Source organism: Folsomia candida, unplaced genomic scaffold (assembly GCF_002217175.1).
Source record: "Folsomia candida strain VU population unplaced genomic scaffold, ASM221717v1 Fcan01_Sc049, whole genome shotgun sequence".
Lineage (NCBI taxonomy): Eukaryota > Metazoa > Arthropoda > Collembola > Entomobryomorpha > Isotomidae > Folsomia > Folsomia candida.
Window position 1 is genome coordinate 267,629 of NW_019091241.1, and position 23,420 is coordinate 291,048.

General features: G+C 40.2%; 2 protein-coding genes and 2 long non-coding RNA genes across 6 annotated transcripts; 3 read left to right on the forward strand and 1 right to left on the reverse strand.

Moving 5' to 3' along the window:
• Positions 1-1,526: 1,526 nt before the first annotated feature.
• On the reverse strand, positions 1,527-5,372 carry LOC110862170. The gene is made up of 6 exons (XM_035845274.1): positions 4,726-5,372; positions 4,427-4,648; positions 4,225-4,368; positions 3,951-4,156; positions 3,722-3,881; positions 1,527-3,640 (listed from the first exon to the last, which is right to left on the reverse strand). Exons 1-6 carry the CDS (start codon positions 4,943-4,945, stop codon positions 3,480-3,482), a joined length of 1,113 nt encoding a protein of 370 aa, XP_035701167.1. The 5' UTR covers positions 4,946-5,372; the 3' UTR covers positions 1,527-3,479.
• A 782-nt stretch (positions 5,373-6,154) lies between these two features.
• On the forward strand, positions 6,155-9,632 carry LOC110862133 (tyrosine-protein kinase SRK3). 2 transcript variants are annotated; one of them, XM_022111296.2, is made up of 5 exons: positions 6,155-8,257; positions 8,339-8,436; positions 8,532-8,717; positions 8,781-8,928; positions 9,034-9,175. In XM_022111296.2, the coding sequence occupies exons 1-5, from the start codon at positions 7,999-8,001 to the stop codon at positions 9,057-9,059; spliced, it is 717 nt and encodes a 238-aa protein (XP_021966988.1). In that variant the 5' UTR covers positions 6,155-7,998; the 3' UTR covers positions 9,060-9,175. The 2 variants fall into 2 exon arrangements, with proteins under 2 accessions (XP_021966988.1, XP_021966987.1); XM_022111295.2 differs by having other exon boundaries at positions 6,163-8,257; positions 8,781-8,945; positions 9,034-9,632.
• Positions 9,633-11,158: 1,526 nt separating this feature from the next.
• On the forward strand, positions 11,159-14,654 carry LOC110862146. 2 transcript variants are annotated; one of them, XR_004833353.1, is made up of 3 exons: positions 11,159-11,720; positions 11,814-14,316; positions 14,395-14,654. It is a non-coding gene; the product is annotated as an uncharacterized LOC110862146 (long non-coding RNA). The 2 variants fall into 2 exon arrangements; XR_004833354.1 differs by having other exon boundaries at positions 11,814-14,308.
• Positions 14,655-14,957: 303 nt separating this feature from the next.
• On the forward strand, positions 14,958-16,242 carry LOC110862156. The gene is made up of 2 exons (XR_004833355.1): positions 14,958-15,373; positions 15,548-16,242. It is a non-coding gene; the product is annotated as an uncharacterized LOC110862156 (long non-coding RNA).
• Positions 16,243-23,420: the final 7,178 nt, after the last annotated feature.

A 23,420-nucleotide genomic window follows, 5' to 3' on the forward strand; every position in this document is an offset into this window, starting at 1 on the left:
CTCCCTGATAAAAATAATTGCCCAGCAAATAAGCGATATCAAAGAAATTATTTCAATTAGCCTGGCCGACTTGTAGATAATACTTGTGCATGTATCCGATCGGAGCAGTGGGACATGCACCCACCCAACTATTCTATTATCATCCAAATTGATTCTCACTGTGCGAACCATTGCCCTTTATTTACCTTCTGTTTTGGGTGACAATTTATTTCGGGTTCATTATCTTGATTACTTTCATGTCAAATGGAGCCGTTGATATGTGTGCAAAAGTGGGATACGCACATAGTTATTTAGTCGCCATCCCCACAATCCAGAAACCTGGAAGTGATTGGTCAACCAGTGATGTATGTACAGCTCACGATTCGTAGACGATTACTTGCATTCGTAGTTTTCAGGATTGTTTAGCCAAGACGATGTAATGCGTTGTATGCTTTAACGAAATCTCATTGTTTCGCCTTTCCCGTGTCAGTTTGATTCGAGGTGACCGTGTGTGAAAAGGAGATGGGACGGGACCCCCAGATGTACTTCTGGCCATGTAATGACGCGTTCAGTTCGTAGGGAACCATCGAGCGGAAATTAAAATCTCCACCTGCAGTAATAATTGGTGCCATGGGCTCATTTGTAGAAGCACTATTGGTGTTTCTGTCCAGTTGTTGTTGGGGCAATGGGGTCGCTGAGGCAAGTGTTGCAGGGGAAAAGACCTCTCACTCGAAAACCACTGCAGAAAAACACGCTCTGTACAAGGTGGGTCCGTAGCAGCGGATCAATGAGCACATGTCATCAGATGATTATTAATTCATTTCTTCGTACTTTATATTAGTTTAAAATATTGATGGAGCCCGTGCTCTTTGATGACGGGTTGAAAGAGGAAGCGTGTCTTGTTCGCTGGTTGAGAGGCTCAAGCGAGTTCAAGTCTTTCAATAATATCAATAATAAATTAAGTCACGCCGTGACAAGTGTCTCGTTGCATCGGTTGTCAGCATCTCGGTTTGACGTCAAGAAGGCAGAGAGAATGCCGTTAGAGGTACCATCAGCCAATCTGCACTATCAAATGGCACCAAATTCTGCAATAAGTAAGCTTACAAATTTAAATGCAATTTGTATACGTTTACAAGTTTCAAATGGACGCGATTCACGAAGAAGACTGGTCAGAATTCCAGGAGAGATTTCCCTACGTGGTTTCATTCGACAAGGAATTCCAACCAAGTCAAACACATCAATATACTTACCCGATCAACAAAAGCTATCACTTTTACGCAAAAGTCATACAGTTAAATTGCAGCAACTGATGGCCGGCAAAAATCCGTGAAAAGATACTAGATATTTAACGTAAAATAAACTGTCAATATTGCATAGAATTGACAGTCATATTCATGCAATTTAGCCTCAAGAATATTGCGTAGAAATAACCGTCAAATTAATGCAATTTAGAGCGTAGAATATTGCGCAAAAGAAACGAATAATTTGATGCAAAACTTGCAGTTAAACTCCATGCAATTACTGCAGTCAAATAACACGAATTATTAATTTTTATCAAAATCATTTATTTCATAACAAAAATTATATTGTTACATTATACAAGGGAATGCAAATGTTTTCATCTATTTTATCCGACGGGAGTAACCAACATTTCTTATCAATATCATTAATACCTATTATGGTTACGCTATTTGATAATTTGCTAACTTTAATTATTCCTAAAATTTTACTTTCACACGGACAAGTGAACAAGTTGTCCGAGTGTTTGAATTTTCTACAATTTATATGTTTTTTATCTTTACTTATACTACTTATAACAACTACTTTCCCATCCTTTAATATAAAACAATGATCCTTTCCGTTCGATTTTATAATACAGTGTCTATTTAAATTCACAGGGGACTGGTACTTATGATTTTCTCTCTCAGCAGTGCGATTCACAGTTTGCTCAAAAGGTTTATAGTGAGCTCGTAGCGAGCGCTTTATTACTTGCATATTATTTTCGAAATCGAAAGCACTAAAAGAATCTAACGGGCCATGCTTTAAAGCGTCATCACTAATATGTATAAGAGAATGCATATTATATGATAAGAACTCTTCTTCATATAAATTGGGAACATTTTTAACAAACTTCAATAAAAGCTGTCGTGCATAATCGTTCCAATTATTTGCTTGCGCCTTGGTAGTTATAAGAATCGTGACTGCTACGCAAAGATTTAAAAAATGTGTATACTTTTTCGGCGACAATAATCCTTTTAAAGCGACGGGTCCTGTATAAAGAAGAAAAGTTCTAAACTCTGTCGCTTTCCACATATCTAACTCTTTTACTGACCTCGGCTTACGACAAAATTCTTTAGGGCAACTATGCGAAAATAATACTAATTTACTTGATAAAGTTGAAATATCACGAGAAGATAATTTAAATGGCAATGGACCTTTTACCCAACTTCTTAATAGTTTTCTAACCACACCTAAGCAAATGAGGTGCATGTAGTCAAGAGGAACCAAAGAAATCATCAAAATTTTAAGCTCCGTAAACGGGGAAATGCCTACATGGTGGTGTTTATCTTTTTGAACATAAAAATCTTGATCTGTCCTAAGTGGACTATCGAATGTTCTGAAAATTACACGTCCCTTCCAGAAACCTGGATCTATACATTTCTCGCATCCATTGTATGCATTATGACTTTTACATTGCTTTAAAAAACTCCTGGCTGGCGCATCAGCTATTATTTTTGAAACCTTACAAAATATTTTCAAATTATTGTAACTAATCCCAACTCGCAAACTTTTTAACTCTGCTATCAAATCCATCAAGTATTCGTCAATACTTTCTGGTTTTGTCTTGCCATAAATAAAACCCACGACAAATACGCCGTACGTACTTTCTTCACACTTTGCTTGAATTGGCCAAAACTGGTTACTGTTACTCTTAGAAATGGGCAATCCATCAAAACTAAATATAAGGTTTAATTTAATTTCGCTACCAGAAGCAAGAATACAATTGGAATCTATTTGCCGTTTTATATTTTGAATAACATCAAAGTGTGCATATTGACCCTGACCGATAGTTTTCATAGAGTATTTAATTGAGTTTTTAAGCAATGTCCTACTATCCAATGGAAGAAATCTAAATTCTTGATAAAAGTTAAATATGCGTAGAAGATCGTTTAAAGCTACTCCCGTTATGTTATGTCGAAGCGACCAGTCCCTCAAGTCCCGTGTTAAATCTAAAATATTCCTATTATTTTCTACTACACCATTGTCGCTTAGTGAATCGGAAACTAATGGCTCGTCACTATTATGGATAACATTACTGCTTCTATCATTATTGCTAATATTACTACCTGAATCGCTATCCTCAACGACAGAATCACATATATCTAACTTTACAAGATTATTACTAGCAGGTATGTTTTTTGCACGAGTGAGATTCTCTCTAACCCGTTTTGCAATTATTCGCCTAATGTTTCTCGGTGATTTTCCATCTCGATCCATGATTATGATGCAATTCCCGAGGGAGCGTCGTCGTTGCACCTACTTTTTGAAGAACGAAACCAATTCATTGCTGCAGTTTGAATTATATCATCGGTGGGAATACGGCCGCTGGGATTTTTGGGATCGGGAACGGACTCAACTGTAAAGACGTTTCGCACGGTTTCTGAAATTTGCAATCCAATTAAACATTAAATAGAGACCAACAATTAGAAAATTTTCTTCATTTTAGAATATATTTTAGCACCTTTTACGACTTCCAATAGTTTTAGGTTTTTCATCGATGTCTTGTTTCCTTTACCCGTAAAATTAATTCGCCTGCCAAATTCATTCGTAAATAATTTTTTCAAGATTTTTCTAGTGCTCGCCTCGATCTGTGTCGCAGTTGAAAATGCCAAATATTCAACCTAGTATCAAATATAAGAAAAAACATTAAAGTTTAATTATGCATGTAAAATATCTCGATTAAATCGTACCAGTAATTCGCGATTTGAATCCACCTCGAGCCAAGATTCAAACTCCGCCAGTGCTACCTCGTTGTCGAGGGGTAATTTTGGAATGGCACTGAAATTGGGAGCCTTCCTACCATCCGGCCTTTGTTTCACATTAATCAGTAAAGCCTTAATGTCTTTAATGTCTTCAGCCTGCTTTTCCAACAAAGTTAGCACACTTTGCGTTGTCCCTGCAACGTGATTACAAAGCGTTAACATAATACATCAATTTTAATAAAATTATTTTGCTTGTACTAACTTGAAATCAACAGCCGTAAATCATTTAACTCCTGCGAATTTACAACAACAAAAGAGGTGTCTCCAGTTACAACTTGATTTCCTACTTGTAGATTGCTTTGCTCTTCAGTTTCGGGAATTATTTCAGGAATGCTCAATGGTTGGTCTAAAAGCATCACCATAATGATTAGTATAAAATATTTGTGGCAGTATTATAAGCCTACCCAGCTCCAAATTATCCAGAAGTGAGCCAGACGGAGGACTGTTTTTGTTCGCGTCGCTATCCTCCTCATCGGATGAAGACGTTACATCCCCTCGTGTGCTGCTGGGCTGAATATCGGGAATTATCTTCTTGCTCCTTAATCTGCTTTCTGGTTCTGTTTCACTTTCCAAGTTGGAAGTGTCCTCGGCTACTTGAAGTTTTTTTGTCGCAACTTCATAATCATCTAAAATAATGATATTTGTTAGTAAATGTAAAATAATTGGAATGACTTCTCATAATTTGAATTAAATAGCTATTTACCGTAATTCCCAATAATCCTGGCGTAGCTAACTCTTCCCCACTTGACATCAGGAATAGCAGTGCCCTTTTTTATCAAATTTCTAATACTTGGCCCAGAGTTTGGTGGCCAGAGACAAACTTTCTCTGCGGGGATAACCCAGTGACTTGGAACAAGCTCCACAGGCACTGAATTGTATTTATCAGGGGGGAATTCAATTATGTAATATTTTTTTGGCGACATTGAGACAACAGATAAATTAACAGGGAATTAAATTAACAGGGAATTTACGAGACTGCGAGGGTGGGAGAGAAAAGGAAATACCACGCTTCTCTTAGATTCAAACTCTCGCGCGTTGCCTGTCTCTTCGCACCCACCATTCATTGCGTATAAATTGCATGATTTTAACGCCTCATGTAATGTGGGTATTGACGAGATATTGGTGCGGTATTTTTACGCAATATCTCAGCACGTTTGGGTGCAATAATTTTTCAACCATAGGTTACAGTTTTTTAATGCAAATTTAGCGTGTCTCACGGTGCACACCAAACTTAGCACAAAATTTATGCAATAATCACGCCTTTTTTTGTTTGTTAAAAATTTTCACCATGGATGCGTTACTTTGACGCAAAAGTAATAATTTTTGTTGATCGGGATATGTACCTAATTAATTGTCTAATGTTACGATATGCATTGGTACTAACTGGGTGTTTTTTCTATACATCCGCAGACATGGTGACACACAAGTCACATGGTCACATGGGACTTTCGTCAGGCGATTCTGACTGAAAAGCGAAACCAAATGCTTCGCTAAATCTTCAAAATTTTGGACCAGATGGAGGGTGCTATTCAGAGGCAACAGGATGAGGGCAGTGCTCGCAACGGGTCCGGGTCCCAAGACCCGTTTTTACCGGGTCCCAGGTCCGGGTCCGGGTCCGGGTCGGGTCCGGATCAAAAATTTAAAAGACCCGGACCCGGACCCGCCGGGTCCGGGTCACCGATTTTATATGGTATATAAGCGGGTCTCGGGTCGGGTCCGGGTCCGGGTCCGACGGTTGGAACCGGAGCCGGACCCGGACCCGACCCGGACCCGAAAACCGGGTCCTTATGACTACTTCAAATCTGGGGTAATGAGAGACAGAATTCTATGTTTAATCAATATGTTTAATCGTAGAAGAATTTAAAAACGTTTAACATTAAATATTTAAGTGAGTGTACGAAAAGCGAAGGAGACTTCATGACCCAATTTGCGCCAGCACACCAACGCAAGAGGACACAAAATGCGAAAAAATTATCACCGTTTCATGACCAAAAATCTAATTTCAATCTTTGATTTTTTTTACTGTCTTGATTGCAAGTGTATATTTACTTTTTAATTTTCAAGATCAAACTCAACTTTAAGAAATTTTTATTTTTTGGAAAACATATCCCTGGTTAGGAAATTTTAGAAAATACTTTTTTTTATAAATAATTAGTTCAATTTGGATGTGATAAAACAATAATGCACGATCACGAAAATTAGGAAAATTACTAAAAGGGAGCGAAAATTGAATTGTTGGTAAAAGTTTAAATGCGGCAGTTCTAGCGGATGTAATGCTTTTGAGGGGATGTGGCATGTCGTAGGCGGAAATTGGGCCATGGAGTACAATCCTCGTTCAGTTTTCGTGCACACTTTAGAACTATCTAGTACTGCTGCATATCTTAAAGGAATCAAAGCAGGGATCTTTGAAGCTTAGATGTAATATGAGAAAGGAAGACCCGGGTCTCGGGTCCGGGTTCGGGTCCGGGTCCGGGTCCAGATCCGGGTCTAGAAATTTCAAGACCCGGACCCGGACCCGTCGGGTCCGGATCAGTAGTTATAGGACCCGAGTGAACCGGGTCCGAAGACCCGTTTCTTAATTCGGGTCCGGGTCCTGGTCGGGTCCGGGTCCCACCTGGGACCCGACCCGTTGCGAGCACTGGATGAGGGGACGATGGTCACACGAGGAAGCCAAGTCTCCAACCTTAGCGGATACAATTTAATGCAGCATGTTGTGTCCAATCATTGGACTCCAATGTACATATGTCGCAAAATTTCATCCACCTCAAGTCTAGTGCTGCACAAGTCGCAAGTCCGCTTCATGTGAAGGTATCTTACTGGAAACGATCCAAGGTCTCGATAGATATTTTCCAGCCTAGAGGAAATAAGATCACTCGCTCCACCAATGACTTTTGATGTCATATTTTATATCAAAAGTCTTCAATTGTCCACTACGAAATAGCTCCCCATTCTTGCCAGTACAGGTTCTTGGTTCCATTCATGAAATTCTACATACTCGTATCTCTATTCGAGGTATATCATTTACTGACATGTTTCGCCATCCCGTTTCCGATTACATGTGATTCTAACGATTTATTCTCATCCCTATTTGTGTAATATTGCTTTATTAGCTCCATTACTAGCCCACCTAAGCAAATGCTCTATGAACTAAAACCAAGATTATTACTACCCATCTACCTCATTAGTCTACCCAACTTAATCTTCACATATAAACGATGACACTATGTGCCCAGCCAGCCATGCCATGCGTTAAGTGTTTTTCATTCCATCCAGCCTCTCTGTCCAAATATCCACGAATGAGTGTAAAAATAGTAAAAATACCCACATCAATCACAACCTGTTTATAAAACTAATACGCGCAACGTTTGGCATGTGTATGACTATGTACATATATATGTCGACGCAGGGAATAGGATACCCTTCGTCCTCATCATCACACTCCAACTGTGGACATTGTTCCAATCGTTCAAAGCAAATGGGTTTCTTGGGACCCAACTTCGGGTGGAAGGAAAAGTATAATTATCTCGCAATGGACACATGGACTACAAATCACCGACAATTCCTCCACCTTATTCCTCCTTGCTCACAACCTTTTCCAGAGACAACGACCACAAAATTCAAAGAGATATTGTGATGCGATATGATTATGCATTTCGTTGGGTGAAATTTTATGGACCTTTGTTCATATTGCTTGTGTACAAAGTTTCTATGAGTTAGTGGACAATTATGATAACATGTTATATATAATGTCCCTGATTATGGTCATCACACTGCAGGCAGAATCAGTAGCTCCTTATTATCTCCCTCACCAAATTTCTACCACACATTCAAAGTCATCTCCAGAAGAGAGACGTGACGATAACTTTTAGCTAGATAATTTTCTACTTTCAAAATTTGTCTGTACCACACAATCTGGTCATTTCAAAATCATTGTCAAGTACTTTGTGTCTCAATTTGATTGTTACCAATTGTGGAAATGGAAGCGGAGAAGACTGACGTGACCATTATTTCTCCAAGAAGGATTCGCACGGAGTATGCACTGGGAGACGGGTCGTATGGGATCGTTTACAAAGCCATGTGGACCGTTGGGAAAGGTGTCACCGCGACGGAGACGGACGTCGCGATCAAAATTCCCAAGAACCCCGTGCTCAAGGACCACGCTTGGACGGAAGTGACCAGGATGAGTTTGCTCAACCACCCAAACATCCTCTCCCTTCACGGCATCACTTTCCCCCGTGAGACCTGCGTCACCATAATTAATGCTCAATACCGTGCTTCACGTCTATGGTGAGGACTAATTAATTATTGCTTTGCAGGTGGCGAGGACAGTGCCCCGTGGATAGTCATGGAATACATGGCTTGCGGAAATCTCCATTCGTACATCAAAGCCTATCCAGGTGGAGGGATGACCTCGGTACGTACCCTCTGCCCACCCATATCATCATTGGGTCGATTCTCCCTTGCTGGCTACCTTTTTCGTGACCAAGTCGTAATCACTTAATTCCACAGACGGTAATGGTCAAATTTGCCTACGGAATAGCGTGTGGGATGACCTACCTCCATCATGAAATGAACCAACGTCACGGCGACTTGGCAGCTAGGAATTGTCTCGTGGGCCCCCAAGAAACGGTCAAAATTGGAGACTTTGGGAAGTTTGAAGACCACGACCAAAATTCCAGCCATGACAGTGACAACGTTCGTACGATAAAACCAAGTCGCATTACAGAGCAGTGGAAGTAAATGTAAATGTTCCCGCAGAACCCCTTCCCCTGTCCGCTGAGATGGATGGCCCCCGAAAATTTGCCAGCTGCCGACCGGCCCCCTCGCTTCACCAGAAAAGGGGACATTTATGCATTTGGAATCGTGTTGTTTGAGATCTGGAGCAAGGGTGGGACACCTTTCCAAGGTCTGACTGACACACAGGTGACAGTACTTACTCACGGGGATGCCAATATGAACTCGACAATTCAAATTCCATGGGTGACATCCTGCTATCTTTTTGTACCCTCAGGTGATGGCTGCCTTGGCGGATGGTGACACGCCAACTCGCTACCAAGCCATTGGTGCCAAGTGGTTCATCATTAATCTAATGGACGCGTGCTGGCAGTTTGACCCCTCCAAACGCCCAAACTTCAAGTACATCAAACGAGAACTGGAGGACTGTGCTGGGCACGTTTTGGGTTTACCTAATTTGTGAATTTCCATACCAAGTCGTCTCAACCACCGCGTTTTTGAGACCTGCATGTAAATATTCTACGTTTCACCGTACCACTCTTAAATACTTAAATCTCAAGCTACAATGATTATGCTGGTACATCACCGAACTTTGTGATTCTACGTATCGTATAAGACTGACCATAAGTATTGGTGCTGTTGCTGTCACTAACTTATTGTTTTGTGAAAGCCTTATACATAATATTTATTTATTTTCTTTTATCAATTCTGAGTTCGAGCTGAAGGATAAATTTCCTACTTTCGGAAATATGAGATGTGAAATACATGTTTTATGCTAATGACATTTATTTGGTTACGTCGCAAAGAATTTTTATAGTGTTCTAATTGTGAATACATTTTTAATGATGAAAAAGTCCCCGGGATTGGAATTCTAAATGATTTTTGGACATACTCCATTTTTTTCTGAAATCATCTTTATTTAAATAGCATCATGAAGTCTACGAACGTCCCTTTATCATGACAAATTATTCTTCAGTTTTTAGTTGACCAGAAATTTTCACGCTCAATTTTTCGTTTAATTATCAAATGCTCTCTAAAACCTTAATTTTTAATAAACTGTTTGATTTTTTAGCCCGAACCAGGACTTATGTAATTGTCATGTCCGTCTGTCTGTCCGTCTGTCTTTCGATAACTCTCGAACGAGTTGACCGATTGACTTGAAATTTTTACCATATGTACATTGGACAAAGTTAGGAAACGAGTTCGAAGATGGGCGAGTCCATCGGTCCAGTGGTTGACCTGTGGGGGTCATCGGAGTGGGTGGGGTATTATGCACCAAAATTTCAAAATCGTCATAGAAAGCTCAAATTTGGTACAAAGGTTGCTAATGGCTCCTAATGAAAGAATATGAAGTGAAATTGGAAAATTTGTCAACCGGAGGTACCCGAGGGGGTGACCCATACCGATTTTTCAAAATCATCCAATCGAGCTGAAATTTGGTATAGAGGCTGCTAATGGCCAGTAATGGAAGAATATGAAGTGAAATTGGTAAAATTTTCATCTAGAGGGACCCTATGCTATGGGGTGACCCCCACCGATTTTCAGAAATTAACATAGAAAGCTGAAATTTGGACCAGAGATCCATACTGCTTTTTCACGAAATAACATGAAGTTAAATATGAACAAAAATTAACCAGGGGGGCTACAGAGACGACCTCCACTAGGAAGTAGTCAAGGGAAGGGATAGTAAATATTTTTAGAATTTGGAGCCTAGTAATACGAAGGATTGATGGAAGAATTAGTGCAAAATAGTAGCACATAATTTCATAGAAAACTACGGACAAACACGGGTTTACTAATCATTCCTGGTTCGGGCTAAGCAAGGCTGTACTGATAGGTTTTTAAATTTGATTTTGTCACATTTCAAGAGAACTATTTATCTGTAAATACAGATAAATGTTTGAGATTCAGTAGTTAGAGTAAACCAGTTGTTATGTATTTCAAGACAAAAGTATTTGAATGCAGCAGCTCTGTCATTGTGCTACTTAGTCAATGGGTTGCCGAATTTAAATCTGTAAAAGATAATCCAAATATTATTGTGGCAGAGGAAGTTGTTATTCTGCAGATAACAAAAATATCTGTAGCAGCTTCTTGCTATTGTGCATTTAAATGTTTTTTTGTAAGATTGGTTTCTGTAGTTAGTCAGGCAGGCAGTCGAACCCCACAAATAATTGAATGGATGCCTATCATCTCCAACCAGTAAATACATAATATTAGTACACACACAGGAGATTAGAGATTAGTTTTTGGTGCGTGAGTAGGATTGGGCTGCGTAATCCGTGGCGTTCACAGATAGTATATTTTACTCTTGCATTTCACAAATGATCTCTGTTTCCGCTTGTTACCTCAACGCTTGTTTTCATTGCAGGCGCAATAACAGTTGCCTCCATGCAGCTATGTATGTAGGTTGTTGGATGAGGCTTAAATAAGCCAAGTCTCAGCATCTCACAGTACTGCATAACAACCGCAAAACAACACACCTTTTGGCTACATGCAGTATTAAAAGGCCTCTGTAAAACTGCAGTTCTTGATGCAACCCAAACTTTTACTAACAAGACTAAAACATGCAACCTTTTTGCCATCGTCGTCGTCATACCATAACAAACGAACCTGAGACGTCAATTTCATTCTGAATCTCGAGTGCACCAGTCAAACCCAGTGAATTGGCTCCAACATGCGCCCCACGAGATTCCCCACTATTCATAGAAATTGTAAAAGCTCAATTCCCTGGTTAGAAAGATCGTAACAGGCAGAGAAGGCAACTGGCAAACGTGACTCCAAGATGAACGTTCCTCTCGAATTCGAACCAATCGAGCTGATTTACTTTGTCCTTGTGATTCTTGCCCTGGGGTTCGCCTTGTTCTTCCTCCTCGTCAGTTTCGCAGTGTGTTGTTCTTATGTGAAGAGTGGTTTCGGAGTGACCAACACGGAGGACACGATTGCCACCAATGACACGACACACAGGTATTTTGTACACATATTAAACCACCAAAGTCATCCCAATCATTAGGAAGTTACAAAAATTTTGACCCGAAACTATACATAAATTATCCCCAGCAGCCCCCAAATTTTGTCGGTAATTTCGATGGACCCCACCTGCTTCGACGAGATTTGTCATGAAGGAGAGTACAAAACATACTTGTCCACGCCAAACTACAACCGATTCGCCATCGACGAACCTCCACCTAAATACGACCAGATTTTCTCATCGAAAAACAATACTTTTTATTAAATGCTCAGTCCAACAATCATAATTTATGTAACTAATTGATAACACGATTAGAATTAATAATGTTTTATACCTAAGTTATGTACTTCTCGATAACGGACTATCTAGACTAGCTATTTACTTACTAGTAAAACGTTTTGTTAGTCATTCCAATGCCAAGCCAAAGTAGCACGAAGTCACACGCTGTTAATGTGTAACGTGTATTGTTAATTGTATATCAAAGTAATAAATTAGTTGTTTAACCAGCCAAGTCACAATCCGTCCACCCCGTATCGCCGGAGTAAATCAGATTTGGACAAAAAATCAAGGCCCTCTCAATTTTATATGTGCAAAATAATATCAATCATCATCGGTTGGTCCATTGTCACAATTCCCAATAGTAATATTCATTAAATGAAAAACGTCTCCTCTCTTGGAAAGTGATCAGAAAATAGTAATCACAGATGAGCTCCTTTCAAGAATGCCCCAAGAACGTCACGCTGCTGGAAACCAACAATAGAAGCGTGAGGACACGATTACTTACAAATTTTAAACTGAAAGCAGACGTTGGTGGCTCGCCATGCAGTGGTTGGTTGCAGATCCCTCTTGATCTAGTCATTAGTATATTAGTATTATGTACTTACTTCCCGTCCTCATAAGTCCGTTACATAGGTGCAAGTGCACAGAATTATATGAAATGGATACAATCTGCTATGAAGATCTGACCCATTTTTAGCAAGACTCTGCAGCAATCGTTTAATTGTACGGAGATATATGTACATGTTTTAAACGCAGTCTAATCCACTGAATGTGACTAGCACCTGAATAAAGGTAAAATTGCATCCACGACAATTCACGTATGTATATGTATGCCTTTAACGCGCAATACGCATATGCACATATATTGCATTATGCCAAGAGGAGAAGGAAGCATGGCACTATTAATTTGTGTAATTTTTGGCTGGCTGCACGTTATTGCTTAATAACACATTCAACATTCTTAACCCCTTTGTACGAATTACTTCTGAATTATTATTGTTATCAGACCCATTATCATGATCACAGCTCTGTGATTTGAGCTGGTCAGCAGCACACACTTACAAATGAATTTCGTAAAATATAGGATTGGGCTAAGGTTTAGTTGTGTAAGAAAAAGAAGAAAAAAAAGTGACCAAATATTATGCAAAAAATCAGTCAAGTGTGGTCTGCCTGCCTTCCACATGTGCGTGTACACATTTACAAATGCACGAACTATGAATGACATGTGCATAAGCACTCAAATCAAGGACCATAGTAGTTAATAATTACCACTGGTCGTCGTACACCAATTAGCTTTTGTGAGAATCTGGAAGCATCTCTCTGAGCACAATGAAATCATTTAAATTTCAGATCGTCATTTAAAAAGTGAAAGGACATTTTTCCTCGGCCTTTTGTTTCAGGATGAATGTAGAAAGAAATTTGCTACAGTTCCACCTCGACCATTGTCTCACAACAACCCATTGTATAAAGTTCTGCCTGCTAATGAATAAGCAAATGTGAATGTGACAGTGCAGTGGCTCAAGTCCACACATGATCGAGATGGAAATCCAATGCATCTATCATCAAACTGCAACAAAATGCCCTGATTCTAAATTATTTGCTCGATTGCATCTTCCACATTGATTTCTACAAACTTTTTGTTAAAAAGTCGCGTCTTTAGCTTCATTCATAAGAATTAAGTATTTGGTCTTCCAAACGAAATTAAACAAAAAAGACGCACTAAAATCGAGGCAGCGTGAGAACGAATTGATTTCGGAGTGAAAATGAAAGTTTCTTCACTGGTGATACTAATGAGTTGAACCTTTAATTCCTTACATAACAACACCCCACGCATTCAGTTTCACAGAGTAGAACCACACAGAAGAACACTAACAATTCTTCTACCAAATTTAATGAAATTAGAAGCTGTCTATTTTGCAGAAAGAAAACGAACATTATGCTGTGGATTTAATTGTGTGTGGTTTAACGCATGAGTGGGTGGAATGCCTTGCAGCTTTTTATGATTCCTACAAATAATGTTTTAATCGATTCGCTACGTTGTAGAAGAGGAAAAAAACAAACTCTGAGACGAATTGAACTTGGTAATGACATTCATCATTTTCACTTGAGCAAGCATTTCCTAAACTCCGCTAGCTTGTAGCTGTGCTCAAGACCTTTCTTAATAGTTAAAAATCATGCAATTTCTGACAAAAATTGTGCACCTAAGTTGTACAAACTATAATAATTCTGCATTTAGTAACTCACTCATTTTTAAATTTTTGCTAAAATATACTCCCTCTGCACACCTAAATCCGTTGAATGAACTGTACGTAGGTATGGTTTGCAATAAAACTGCTGCTGGTAGAAATGCTGATAATATTTATTGATACCTAGCGATTTATTCAAAAATAGATACATAATCGCTGGAACCAGACTTGGAGTGGAACTTTAACACTTGTTGGGCTTATTTCAAGCTTTGAACGAGGTTAGGGAAAAGTACCAAAATGGACCAAACCACAATACCAACTTGCCAAGACCAAGACCAGGGTCAGGTTTAAAAATTTTATATTAATATAACACAACTATACGAATAGAAAACCATATCCACAGATTCTGCGTAGAAATTCGCAAATTGTAATAAAAACGGTAGTGAATTATTGAATTATACTCAATTTTTTTCAAATAATGATTGCTCATTTGTTTGCGCATTGCATCATCAATATATTCCATCATATTCCATACGTCATCACCATATAACTGCTCATAAATATGTACGTACAAATATATACATATTTACAAATACATACGCTGTGTGTGTATGCATATATTTTATATCTGGTCTATATTTTATATTTTTTATTTGGTCGTAGTAATACCATACCTCGCCACCTGAATATTACGCTAATAACGTGTCACGTAGTTGCTGCTAAATATTAGGTTAGTAATGGTCTGGAATATAAATATATGCAGAGCATCTTAGACAATGACCATGACACTTGGATTTAAATAAGAAATGAGTTTGACTCTTCGCACAGTTCCATCCACTACGTAGGACAAAGTATTGAATTAAATTCATGAAAATCACACGACCATTCACACCAGTTTAGCTCGGATCATCTAGTTTTTAACTTGTCTCTGCAATGGGTTGTCTTTCGGGTCAGAGACAACCTGCAAAAACATCTTAGTACTTTTAAGATTTAATTCTGTGACTGCAAGTAAAAATGCTCCTCCCCTTCCTTCTGCTAATCTTCGTACTTTTCTCCGTAATTATTTTCTGTTTCTACTTGTGGCTCAAATTGTACAACTTATTATTTGGAACGTACGAGGAAAAACATCGACTTCCAACTCACATTACTATCCAGAGGAAGCCGCCTACTCAAGCTAACCACAGGTGATAATTGATTAAGCTGTATTATATAATCAGTCACATGACTAACAATGGAACCCTTTTTCAAGCTACACCGGGATCGACAAGCGAGTTATTTGAAATAACTCGCTCGTCGATCCCGGTGCAGGTTGAAAAAGGTTCCATTGTAAGTGTTTGCAACCGGACATGTGTACGTAGGTCGACAAAATTAAAGGTTCAGTCCTTCCGATGCAATCCTAAGGGTAATCACAAACGGAAGCACAAGCGGTCTCTCCCCACAATTCTGGAAACTACGATAAGCATTGACGAAGGAACAGACATGAGTACCAGCAGCTCTTCATCTTTTGATAACTCATTCCAAAATTCGAATAATTTGACATTCGCGTTGGCCGACTTGGAGAATCAGAGTGTGTCTTTTTCAACACACAAGAGTGAAAAACGGTACTTGGTGTGAACATCGGGTTTGTAATACAAACCTAATACAAACTTTGTATCCTGATACACGTACTTATGTACAGGACATTTGTAATATTTCTCTCCTGAGCTTAAACTATCAACTTTTTATCATTTTAATCTGATTGTGATACGGTAAAAGAAAATCTGATGGACTTACTCGATGGTTCCTATTTTTGAAGGCCAATTCACATGCACACGCAACTATTGCCCATACTATATGCATCAATGCATGTACATACATACATTATCATCACAGTTTTTGGGAGTGCATTAAAAAAAGCCAAAAGCTGCAGAATATAGACTTATTTATCTTGCAAGTATTCAAATAATTGGTACAGAGATGCCTAGAAGGTGGGAAAATCTTGTCACTACATAACTAATCATGTATTTAAAGCTTAATGATACTAAAAATAAAATGAAAAATAAGGTTTCTGTAATTCGAGGGTTATTTCGTGGTTTATTATACTAAAAGTGAGTTAGTTTGAATTGCGGAAAATCCCCTCCCCCCAATGGCCTCCCAGTAATGACCTCCGACCAATAGCCTCCTGACGAAATTGGCCTCCCTTACCAATGGCCTCCCAACCAATCACCTCCCACCCAATATCCTCCCATGATAAATATGCGCATTGTTTTTTAATACGTAACTTATCCAAATCTGAATTGTGTCATCATCACTATTTAGAAGAAAGGATGAAGCGACTAGAGCTCTTTGTTCATAAAGTAAGGGGGATAACTACAGGCCTGTGCCTGAGTGGTGGCGACTGTGTCCTATAGAAACTGATAAATCGAACTTGCACGCCACATATAGGCAGTGTTTCTGCTGTTAAATAACACCTGCACGAAAATAGTGCACGAAAATGTTGTTAAACGTTTAAAAATGATGAAGTAATAAATGATAATTTTAAGAAATTTGTGAATGCTCACCACCCCAACATATCAAACAAAGGTCTTACCTGGTCCAATTCCTTATGGGAAATCACATGTTAAATTTTTTCTGATCAAAGGTCCCTACCTATGAACTTTGGCAAAATTCGGAAATTTTATCTTTTCTCCTCTATCTTAATTTATCCATCAGATCTGAGTTCCCGGCAATCATGGACACCAAAATAGGCGTCTATATCATGAGCGATCGCAACCCTACAGCTCATGAGAGTTGCTAAAAAAATTAAAATTTCCAAATTTTGCAATATTTTGCCCAATAAATGCCATTTTCTTTGGATCTGTAGGAAAGACAACCTCCCAGCAAGATTATTTGACACTTTATCAGTCTATAAGGTTACGACAAATGGCCGAGTTACAAAATAAATTTACATTTTTATTAGCCCGAGGCAGGGCTTATGGAAACGTCATGTCCGTCCTTCCGTCTGTTTTTCGATAACTCTCTAACGAGCTGACCGATTGACTTGAAATTTTTACCATGTGTGTACATATTGGACAAGTTAGGAAGCGAGTTCGAAGATGGGCGAAATCGGTCAAGTGGTTGTGAGTAGATGGGATAAAATTTCGAAATTCAAAATTGTCGTAGAAAGCTGAAATTGAGTACAGAGGTAGCTAATGACTTCTAATAGAAAAAAATGAATTTAAGTTGGAAAATTTTTCATCTTGAGGGACGCTTGGTGGAATTTTATTTCGAGGGACCCTATGGGGTGAACCAAACCGATTAGAAATTGCTTGAAAAACATTAAATCCGGCACGGTAATACTTAATGACTTCTCATTAAAGAATATGAAGTTAAAATGCCAAATAGTACAAAATATCTAACAAACACATAGCCGTCCACTCTAGGGAGGTTGGTAATATTATCATGCCGGTTTAGAAAAAAATAGAAGTGAGCTCGGACTCAGCGAATCAGGGACAGAATTCCTGACTCTGGCTAAATGGACTCTGCACTGTAGATTTCCAAAAATAAAAGCTGTTGAAAATATGTCATGGGTTATATACAATGGGAAATCTAATTTTTAGGCCTTTTTAGGCCTTAGGATGGGCCTATAGATTTGTCAAGATGTCTGTGCGCATGATAACCCTTTAAACACAAGCTAGCGACCTGAAATTTTGCGAAGTTCAACTTGGGGTTGAGTAAAAAGAAAGTATGGCATGAGAGTTGGTACACCCCAATATTTGGCACTGAACCATGATTACGTTTTTAAAATTGAAAAATAAGTATTTAAAAACTAAACAAATTTTTAACGGGAAAAATAGTATAAAAGATGTTTTCTATGATGGCTTTAACGAGATTTCTGTCAATTATTGGAATTGGTTTTTTCGCCCATCGGAGAAAAACCAATTTTCAAAATAATAATTTTTTTTGCAACTCGACCATTTGTCGCAACCGTTAAGGGAGAAGCGTTACCTAGATACTTAATGTCAAGCAATCGTGACCTCTAAGGCATGGTCATTTAGTCGACAACGTAGGTCTGTCCTATCATAGTAACATGAATTGGACGTAATTTAACTTACAAATTGAAATAATGGACCATACAAGGTTCCTTAATAACGACATTGCCCGCAAGGTTTGGTAAAATGTCAGATCTGCGGTAATCTTTAAGCTTACGCCAGCCCGGTGAAACTGATTTCTACCACAAGCGCCGACTTCCCCTATGTTGTCCACTCCAGTGGCTCTCATTTGAGCCCCATTTCAAGCCAATACAACGGTGGGTTCAAATTTGAGAAGCAGTCAAAGTTTGGTAAAATGTCAGATCTGCGGTAATCTTTAAGCTTACGCCAGCCCGGTAAAACTGATTTCTACCACAAGCGCCGACTTCCACTATGTTGTCCACTCCAGTGGCTCTCATTTGAGCCCCATTTCAAGCCAATACAACGGTGGGTTCAAATTTGAGAAGCAGTCAAAGTGACAAACATTAGGGGAAGTCGCAGACGCATTGTTGCGTAGAAATCAGTTTTACGGGCCTGACGTAAAAGGCTTATAAAAATTTACCGCCAGATCTGACATTTTACCAACTTTGACTGCTTTCTCAAATTTGAAACCCACCGTTGTATTGGCTTGAAATTGGGCTCAAATGAGAGCTACTGGAGTCGACAACATAGGGGAGGTCGGCGCTTGTGGTAGAAATCAGTTTTACCGGGCTGGCGTACGCTTAAAGATTACCGCAGATCTGACATTTTACCAAACTTTGACTGCTTCTCAAATTTGAACCCACCGTTGTATTGGCTTGAAATTGGGCTCAAATGAGAGCTACTGGAGTCGGACAACATGGTGAGGTCGGCGCTTGTCGGTAGAATCAGTTTTACCGGGCTGGCGTACGCTTAAAGATTACCGCAGATCTGACATTTTACCAAACTTTGACTGCTTCTCAAATTTGAACCCACCGTTGTATTGGCTGTGAAATGGGCTCAAATGAGAGCCCACTGGAGTGGACAAACATAGGGGAAGTCGGCGCTTGTGGTAGAAATCAGTTTACCGGGCTGGCGTAACGCTTAAGGATTACCGCAGATCTGACATTTTACCAAACTTTGACTGCTTCTCAAATTTGAACCCACCGTTGTATTGGCTGAATGGGCTCAAATGAGAGCTACTGGAGTGGACAACATAGGGGAAGTCGGCGCTTGTGGTAGAAATCAGTTTAACCGGCGGCGTAGCTTAAAGATTACCGCAGATCTGACATTTTACCAAACTTTGACTGCTTCTCAAATTGAACCCACGGTTGTATTGGCTGAAATTGGGCTCAAATGAGAGCTACTGAGTGGACAACATAGGGAAGTCGGCGCTTGTGGTAGAAATCAGTTTTACCGGGCTGGCGTAAGCTTAAAGATTACCGCAGATCTGACATTTTACCAAACTTTGACTGCTTCTCAAATTTGAACCCACCGTTGTATTGCTTGAATTGGGCTCAAATGAGAGCTACTGGAGTGGACAACATAGGGGAATCGGCGCTTGTGGTAGAAATCAGTTTTACCGGCTGGCGTAAGCTTAAAGATTACGCAGATCTGACATTTTACCAAACTTTGACTGCTTCTCAAATTGAACCACGTTGTATTGGCTTGAATTGGGCTCAAATGAGAGCTACGGAGTGGACAACATAGGGGAAGTCGGCGCTTGTGGTAGAAATCAGTTTACCGGGCTGGCGTACGCTTAAGATTACCGCAGATCTGACATTTTACCAACTTTGACTGCTTCTCAAATTTGAACCCACGTTGTATTGGCTTGAAATTGGGCTCAAATGAGAGCTACTGGAGTGGACAACATAGGGGAAGTCGGCGCTTGTGGTAGAAATCAGTTTTACCGGGCTGGCGTAAGCTTAAAGATTACCGCAGATCTGACATTTTACCAAACTTTGACTGCTTCTCAAATTTGAACCCACGTTGTATTGGCTTGAAATTGGGCTCAAATGAGAGCTACTGGAGTGGACAACATAGGGGAAGTCGGCGCTTGTGGTAGAAATCAGTTTTACCGGGCTGGCGTAAGCTTAAAGATTACCGCAGATCTGACATTTTACCAAACTTTGACTGCTTCTCAAATTTGAACCCACGTTGTATTGGCTTGAAATTGGGCTCAAATGAGAGCTACTGGAGTGGACAACATAGGGGAAGTCGGCGCTTGTGGTAGAAATCAGTTTTACCGGGCTGGCGTAGCTTAAAGATTACCGCAGATCTGACATTTTACCAAACTTTGACTGCTTCTCAAATTTGAACCCACCGTTGTATTGGCTTGAAATTGGGCTCAAATGAGAGCACTGGAGTGGACAACATAGGGGAAGTCGGCGCTTGTGGTAGAAATCAGTTTTACCGGGCTGGCGTAAGCTTAAAGATTACCGCAGATCTGACATTTTACCAAACTTTGACTGCTTCTCAAATTTGAACCCACCGTTGTATTGGCTTGAAATTGGGCTCAAATGAGAGCTACTGGAGTGGACAACATAGGGAAGTCGGCGCTTGTGGTAGAAATCAGTTTTACCGGGCTGGCGTAAGCTTAAAGATTACCGCAGATCTGACATTTTACCAAACTTTGACTGCTTCTCAAATTTGAACCCACCGTTGTATTGGCTTGAAATTGGGCTCAAATGAGAGCTACTGGAGTGGACAACATAGGGGAAGTCGGCGCTTGTGGTAGAAATCAGTTTTACCGGGCTGGCGTAAGCTTAAGATTACCGCAGATCTGACATTTTACCAAACTTTGACTGCTTCTCAAATTTGAACCCACCGTTGTATTGGCTTGAAATTGGGCTCAAATGAGAGCTACTGGAGTGGACAACATAGGGGAAGTCGGCGCTTGTGGTAGAAATCAGTTTTACCGGGCTGGCGTAAGCTTAAAGATTACCGCAGATCTGACATTTTACCAAACTTTGACTGCTTCTCAAATTTGAACCCACCGTTGTATTGGCTTGAAATTGGGCTCAAATGAGAGCTACTGGAGTGGACAACATAGGGGAAGTCGGCGCTTGTGGTAGAAATCAGTTTTACCGGGCTGGCGTAAGCTTAAAGATTACCGCAGATCTGACATTTTACCAAACTTTGACTGCTTCTCAAATTTGAACCCACCGTTGTATTGGCTTGAAATTGGGCTCAAATGAGAGCTACTGGAGTGGACAACATAGGGGAAGTCGGCGCTTGTGGTAGAAATCAGTTTTACCGGGCTGGCGTAGCTTAAAGATTACCGCAGATCTGACATTTTACCAAACTTTGACTGCTTCTCAAATTTGAACCCACCGTTGTATTGGCTTGAAATTGGGCTCAAATGAGAGCTACTGGAGTGGACAACATAGGGGAAGTCGGCGCTTGTGGTAGAAATCAGTTTTACCGGGCTGGCGTAAGCTTAAAGATTACCGCAGATCTGACATTTTACCAAACTTTGACTGCTTCTCAAATTTGAACCCACCGTTGTATTGGCTTGAAATTGGGCTCAAATGAGAGCTACTGGAGTGGACAACATAGGGGAAGTCGGCGCTTGTGGTAGAAATCAGTTTTACCGGGCTGGCGTAAGCTTAAAGATTACCGCAGATCTGACATTTTACCAAACTTTGACTGCTTCTCAAATTTGAACCCACCGTTGTATTGGCTTGAAATTGGGCTCAAATGAGAGCTACTGGAGTGGACAACATAGGGGAAGTCGGCGCTTGTGGTAGAAATCAGTTTTACCGGGCTGGCGTAAGCTTAAAGATTACCGCAGATCTGACATTTTACCAAACTTTGACTGCTTCTCAAATTTGAACCCACCGTTGTATTGGCTTGAAATTGGGCTCAAATGAGAGCTACTGGAGTGGACAACATAGGGGAAGTCGGCGCTTGTGGTAGAAATCAGTTTTACCGGGCTGGCGTAAGCTTAAAGATTACCGCAGATCTGACATTTTACCAAACTTTGACTGCTTCTCAAATTTGAACCCACCGTTGTATTGGCTTGAAATTGGGCTCAAATGAGAGCTACTGGAGTGGACAACATAGGGGAAGTCGGCGCTTGTGGTAGAAATCAGTTTTACCGGGCTGGCGTAAGCTTAAAGATTACCGCAGATCTGACATTTTACCAAACTTTGACTGCTTCTCAAATTTGAACCCACCGTTGTATTGGCTTGAAATTGGGCTCAAATGAGAGCTACTGGAGTGGACAACATAGGGGAAGTCGGCGCTTGTGGTAGAAATCAGTTTTACCGGGCTGGCGTAGCTTAAAGATTACCGCAGATCTGACATTTTACCAAACTTTGACTGCTTCTCAAATTTGAACCCACCGTTGTATTGGCTTGAAATTGGGCTCAAATGAGAGCTACTGGAGTGGACAACATAGGGAAGTCGGCGCTTGTGGTAGAAATCAGTTTTACCGGGCTGGCGTAAGCTTAAAGATTACCGCAGATCTGACATTTTACCAAACTTTGACTGCTTCTCAATTTGAACCCACGTTGTATTGGCTTGAAATTGGGCTCAATGAGAGCTACTGGAGTGGACAACATAGGGGAAGTCGGCGCTTGTGGTAGAAATCAGTTTTACCGGGCTGGCGTACGCTTAAAGATTACCGCAGATCTGACATTTTACCAAACTTTGACTGCTTCTCAAATTTGAACCCACCGTTGTATTGGCTTGAAATTGGGCTCAATGAGAGCTACTGGAGTGGACAACATAGGGGAAGTCGGCGCTTGTGGTAGAAATCAGTTTTACCGGGCTGGCGTAAGCTTAAAGATTACCGCAGATCTGACATTTTACCAAACTTTGACTGCTTCTCAAATTTGAACCCACCGTTGTATTGGCTTGAAATTGGCTCAAATGAGAGCTACTGGAGTGGACAACATAGGGGAAGTCGGCGCTTGTGGTAGAAATCAGTTTTACCGGGCTGGCGTAAGCTTAAAGATTACCGCAGATCTGACATTTTACCAAACTTTGACTGCTTCTCAAATTTGAACCCACCGTTGTATTGGCTTGAAATTGGGCTCAAATGAGAGCACTGGAGTGGACAACATAGGGGAAGTCGGCGCTTGTGGTAGAAATCAGTTTTACCGGGCTGGCGTAGCTTAAAGATTACCGCAGATCTGACATTTTACCAAACTTTGACTGCTTCTCAAATTTGAACCCACCGTTGTATTGGCTTGAAATGGGGCTCAAATGAGAGCACTGGAGTGGACAAATAGGGAAGTCGGCGCTTGTGGTAGAAATCAGTTTTACCGGGCTGGCGTAA

What these genes read in the sequence shown, in the direction of transcription:
- LOC110862170 (XM_035845274.1), bottom strand. Translation starts at nt 4,945, where the DNA reads ATGTCGCCAAAAAAATATTACATAATTGAATTCCCCCCTGATAAATAC. An exon ending in TTTACGGCTGTTGATTTCAA is followed by an intron (nt 4,157 to 4,224) that starts GTTAGTACAAGC and finishes ATCACGTTGCAG; the next exon opens with GGACAACGCAAAGTGTGCTA. An exon ending in ATTCAAATCGCGAATTACTG is followed by an intron (nt 3,882 to 3,950) that starts GTACGATTTAAT and finishes ATTTGATACTAG; the next exon opens with GTTGAATATTTGGCATTTTC.
- LOC110862133 (XM_022111295.2), top strand. Translation starts at nt 7,999, where the DNA reads ATGGAAGCGGAGAAGACTGACGTGACCATTATTTCTCCAAGAAGGATT. An exon ending in TCACGGCATCACTTTCCCCC is followed by an intron (nt 8,258 to 8,338) that starts GTGAGACCTGCG and finishes ATTGCTTTGCAG; the next exon opens with GTGGCGAGGACAGTGCCCCG. An exon ending in CAGGTGGAGGGATGACCTCG is followed by an intron (nt 8,437 to 8,531) that starts GTACGTACCCTC and finishes TTAATTCCACAG; the next exon opens with ACGGTAATGGTCAAATTTGC.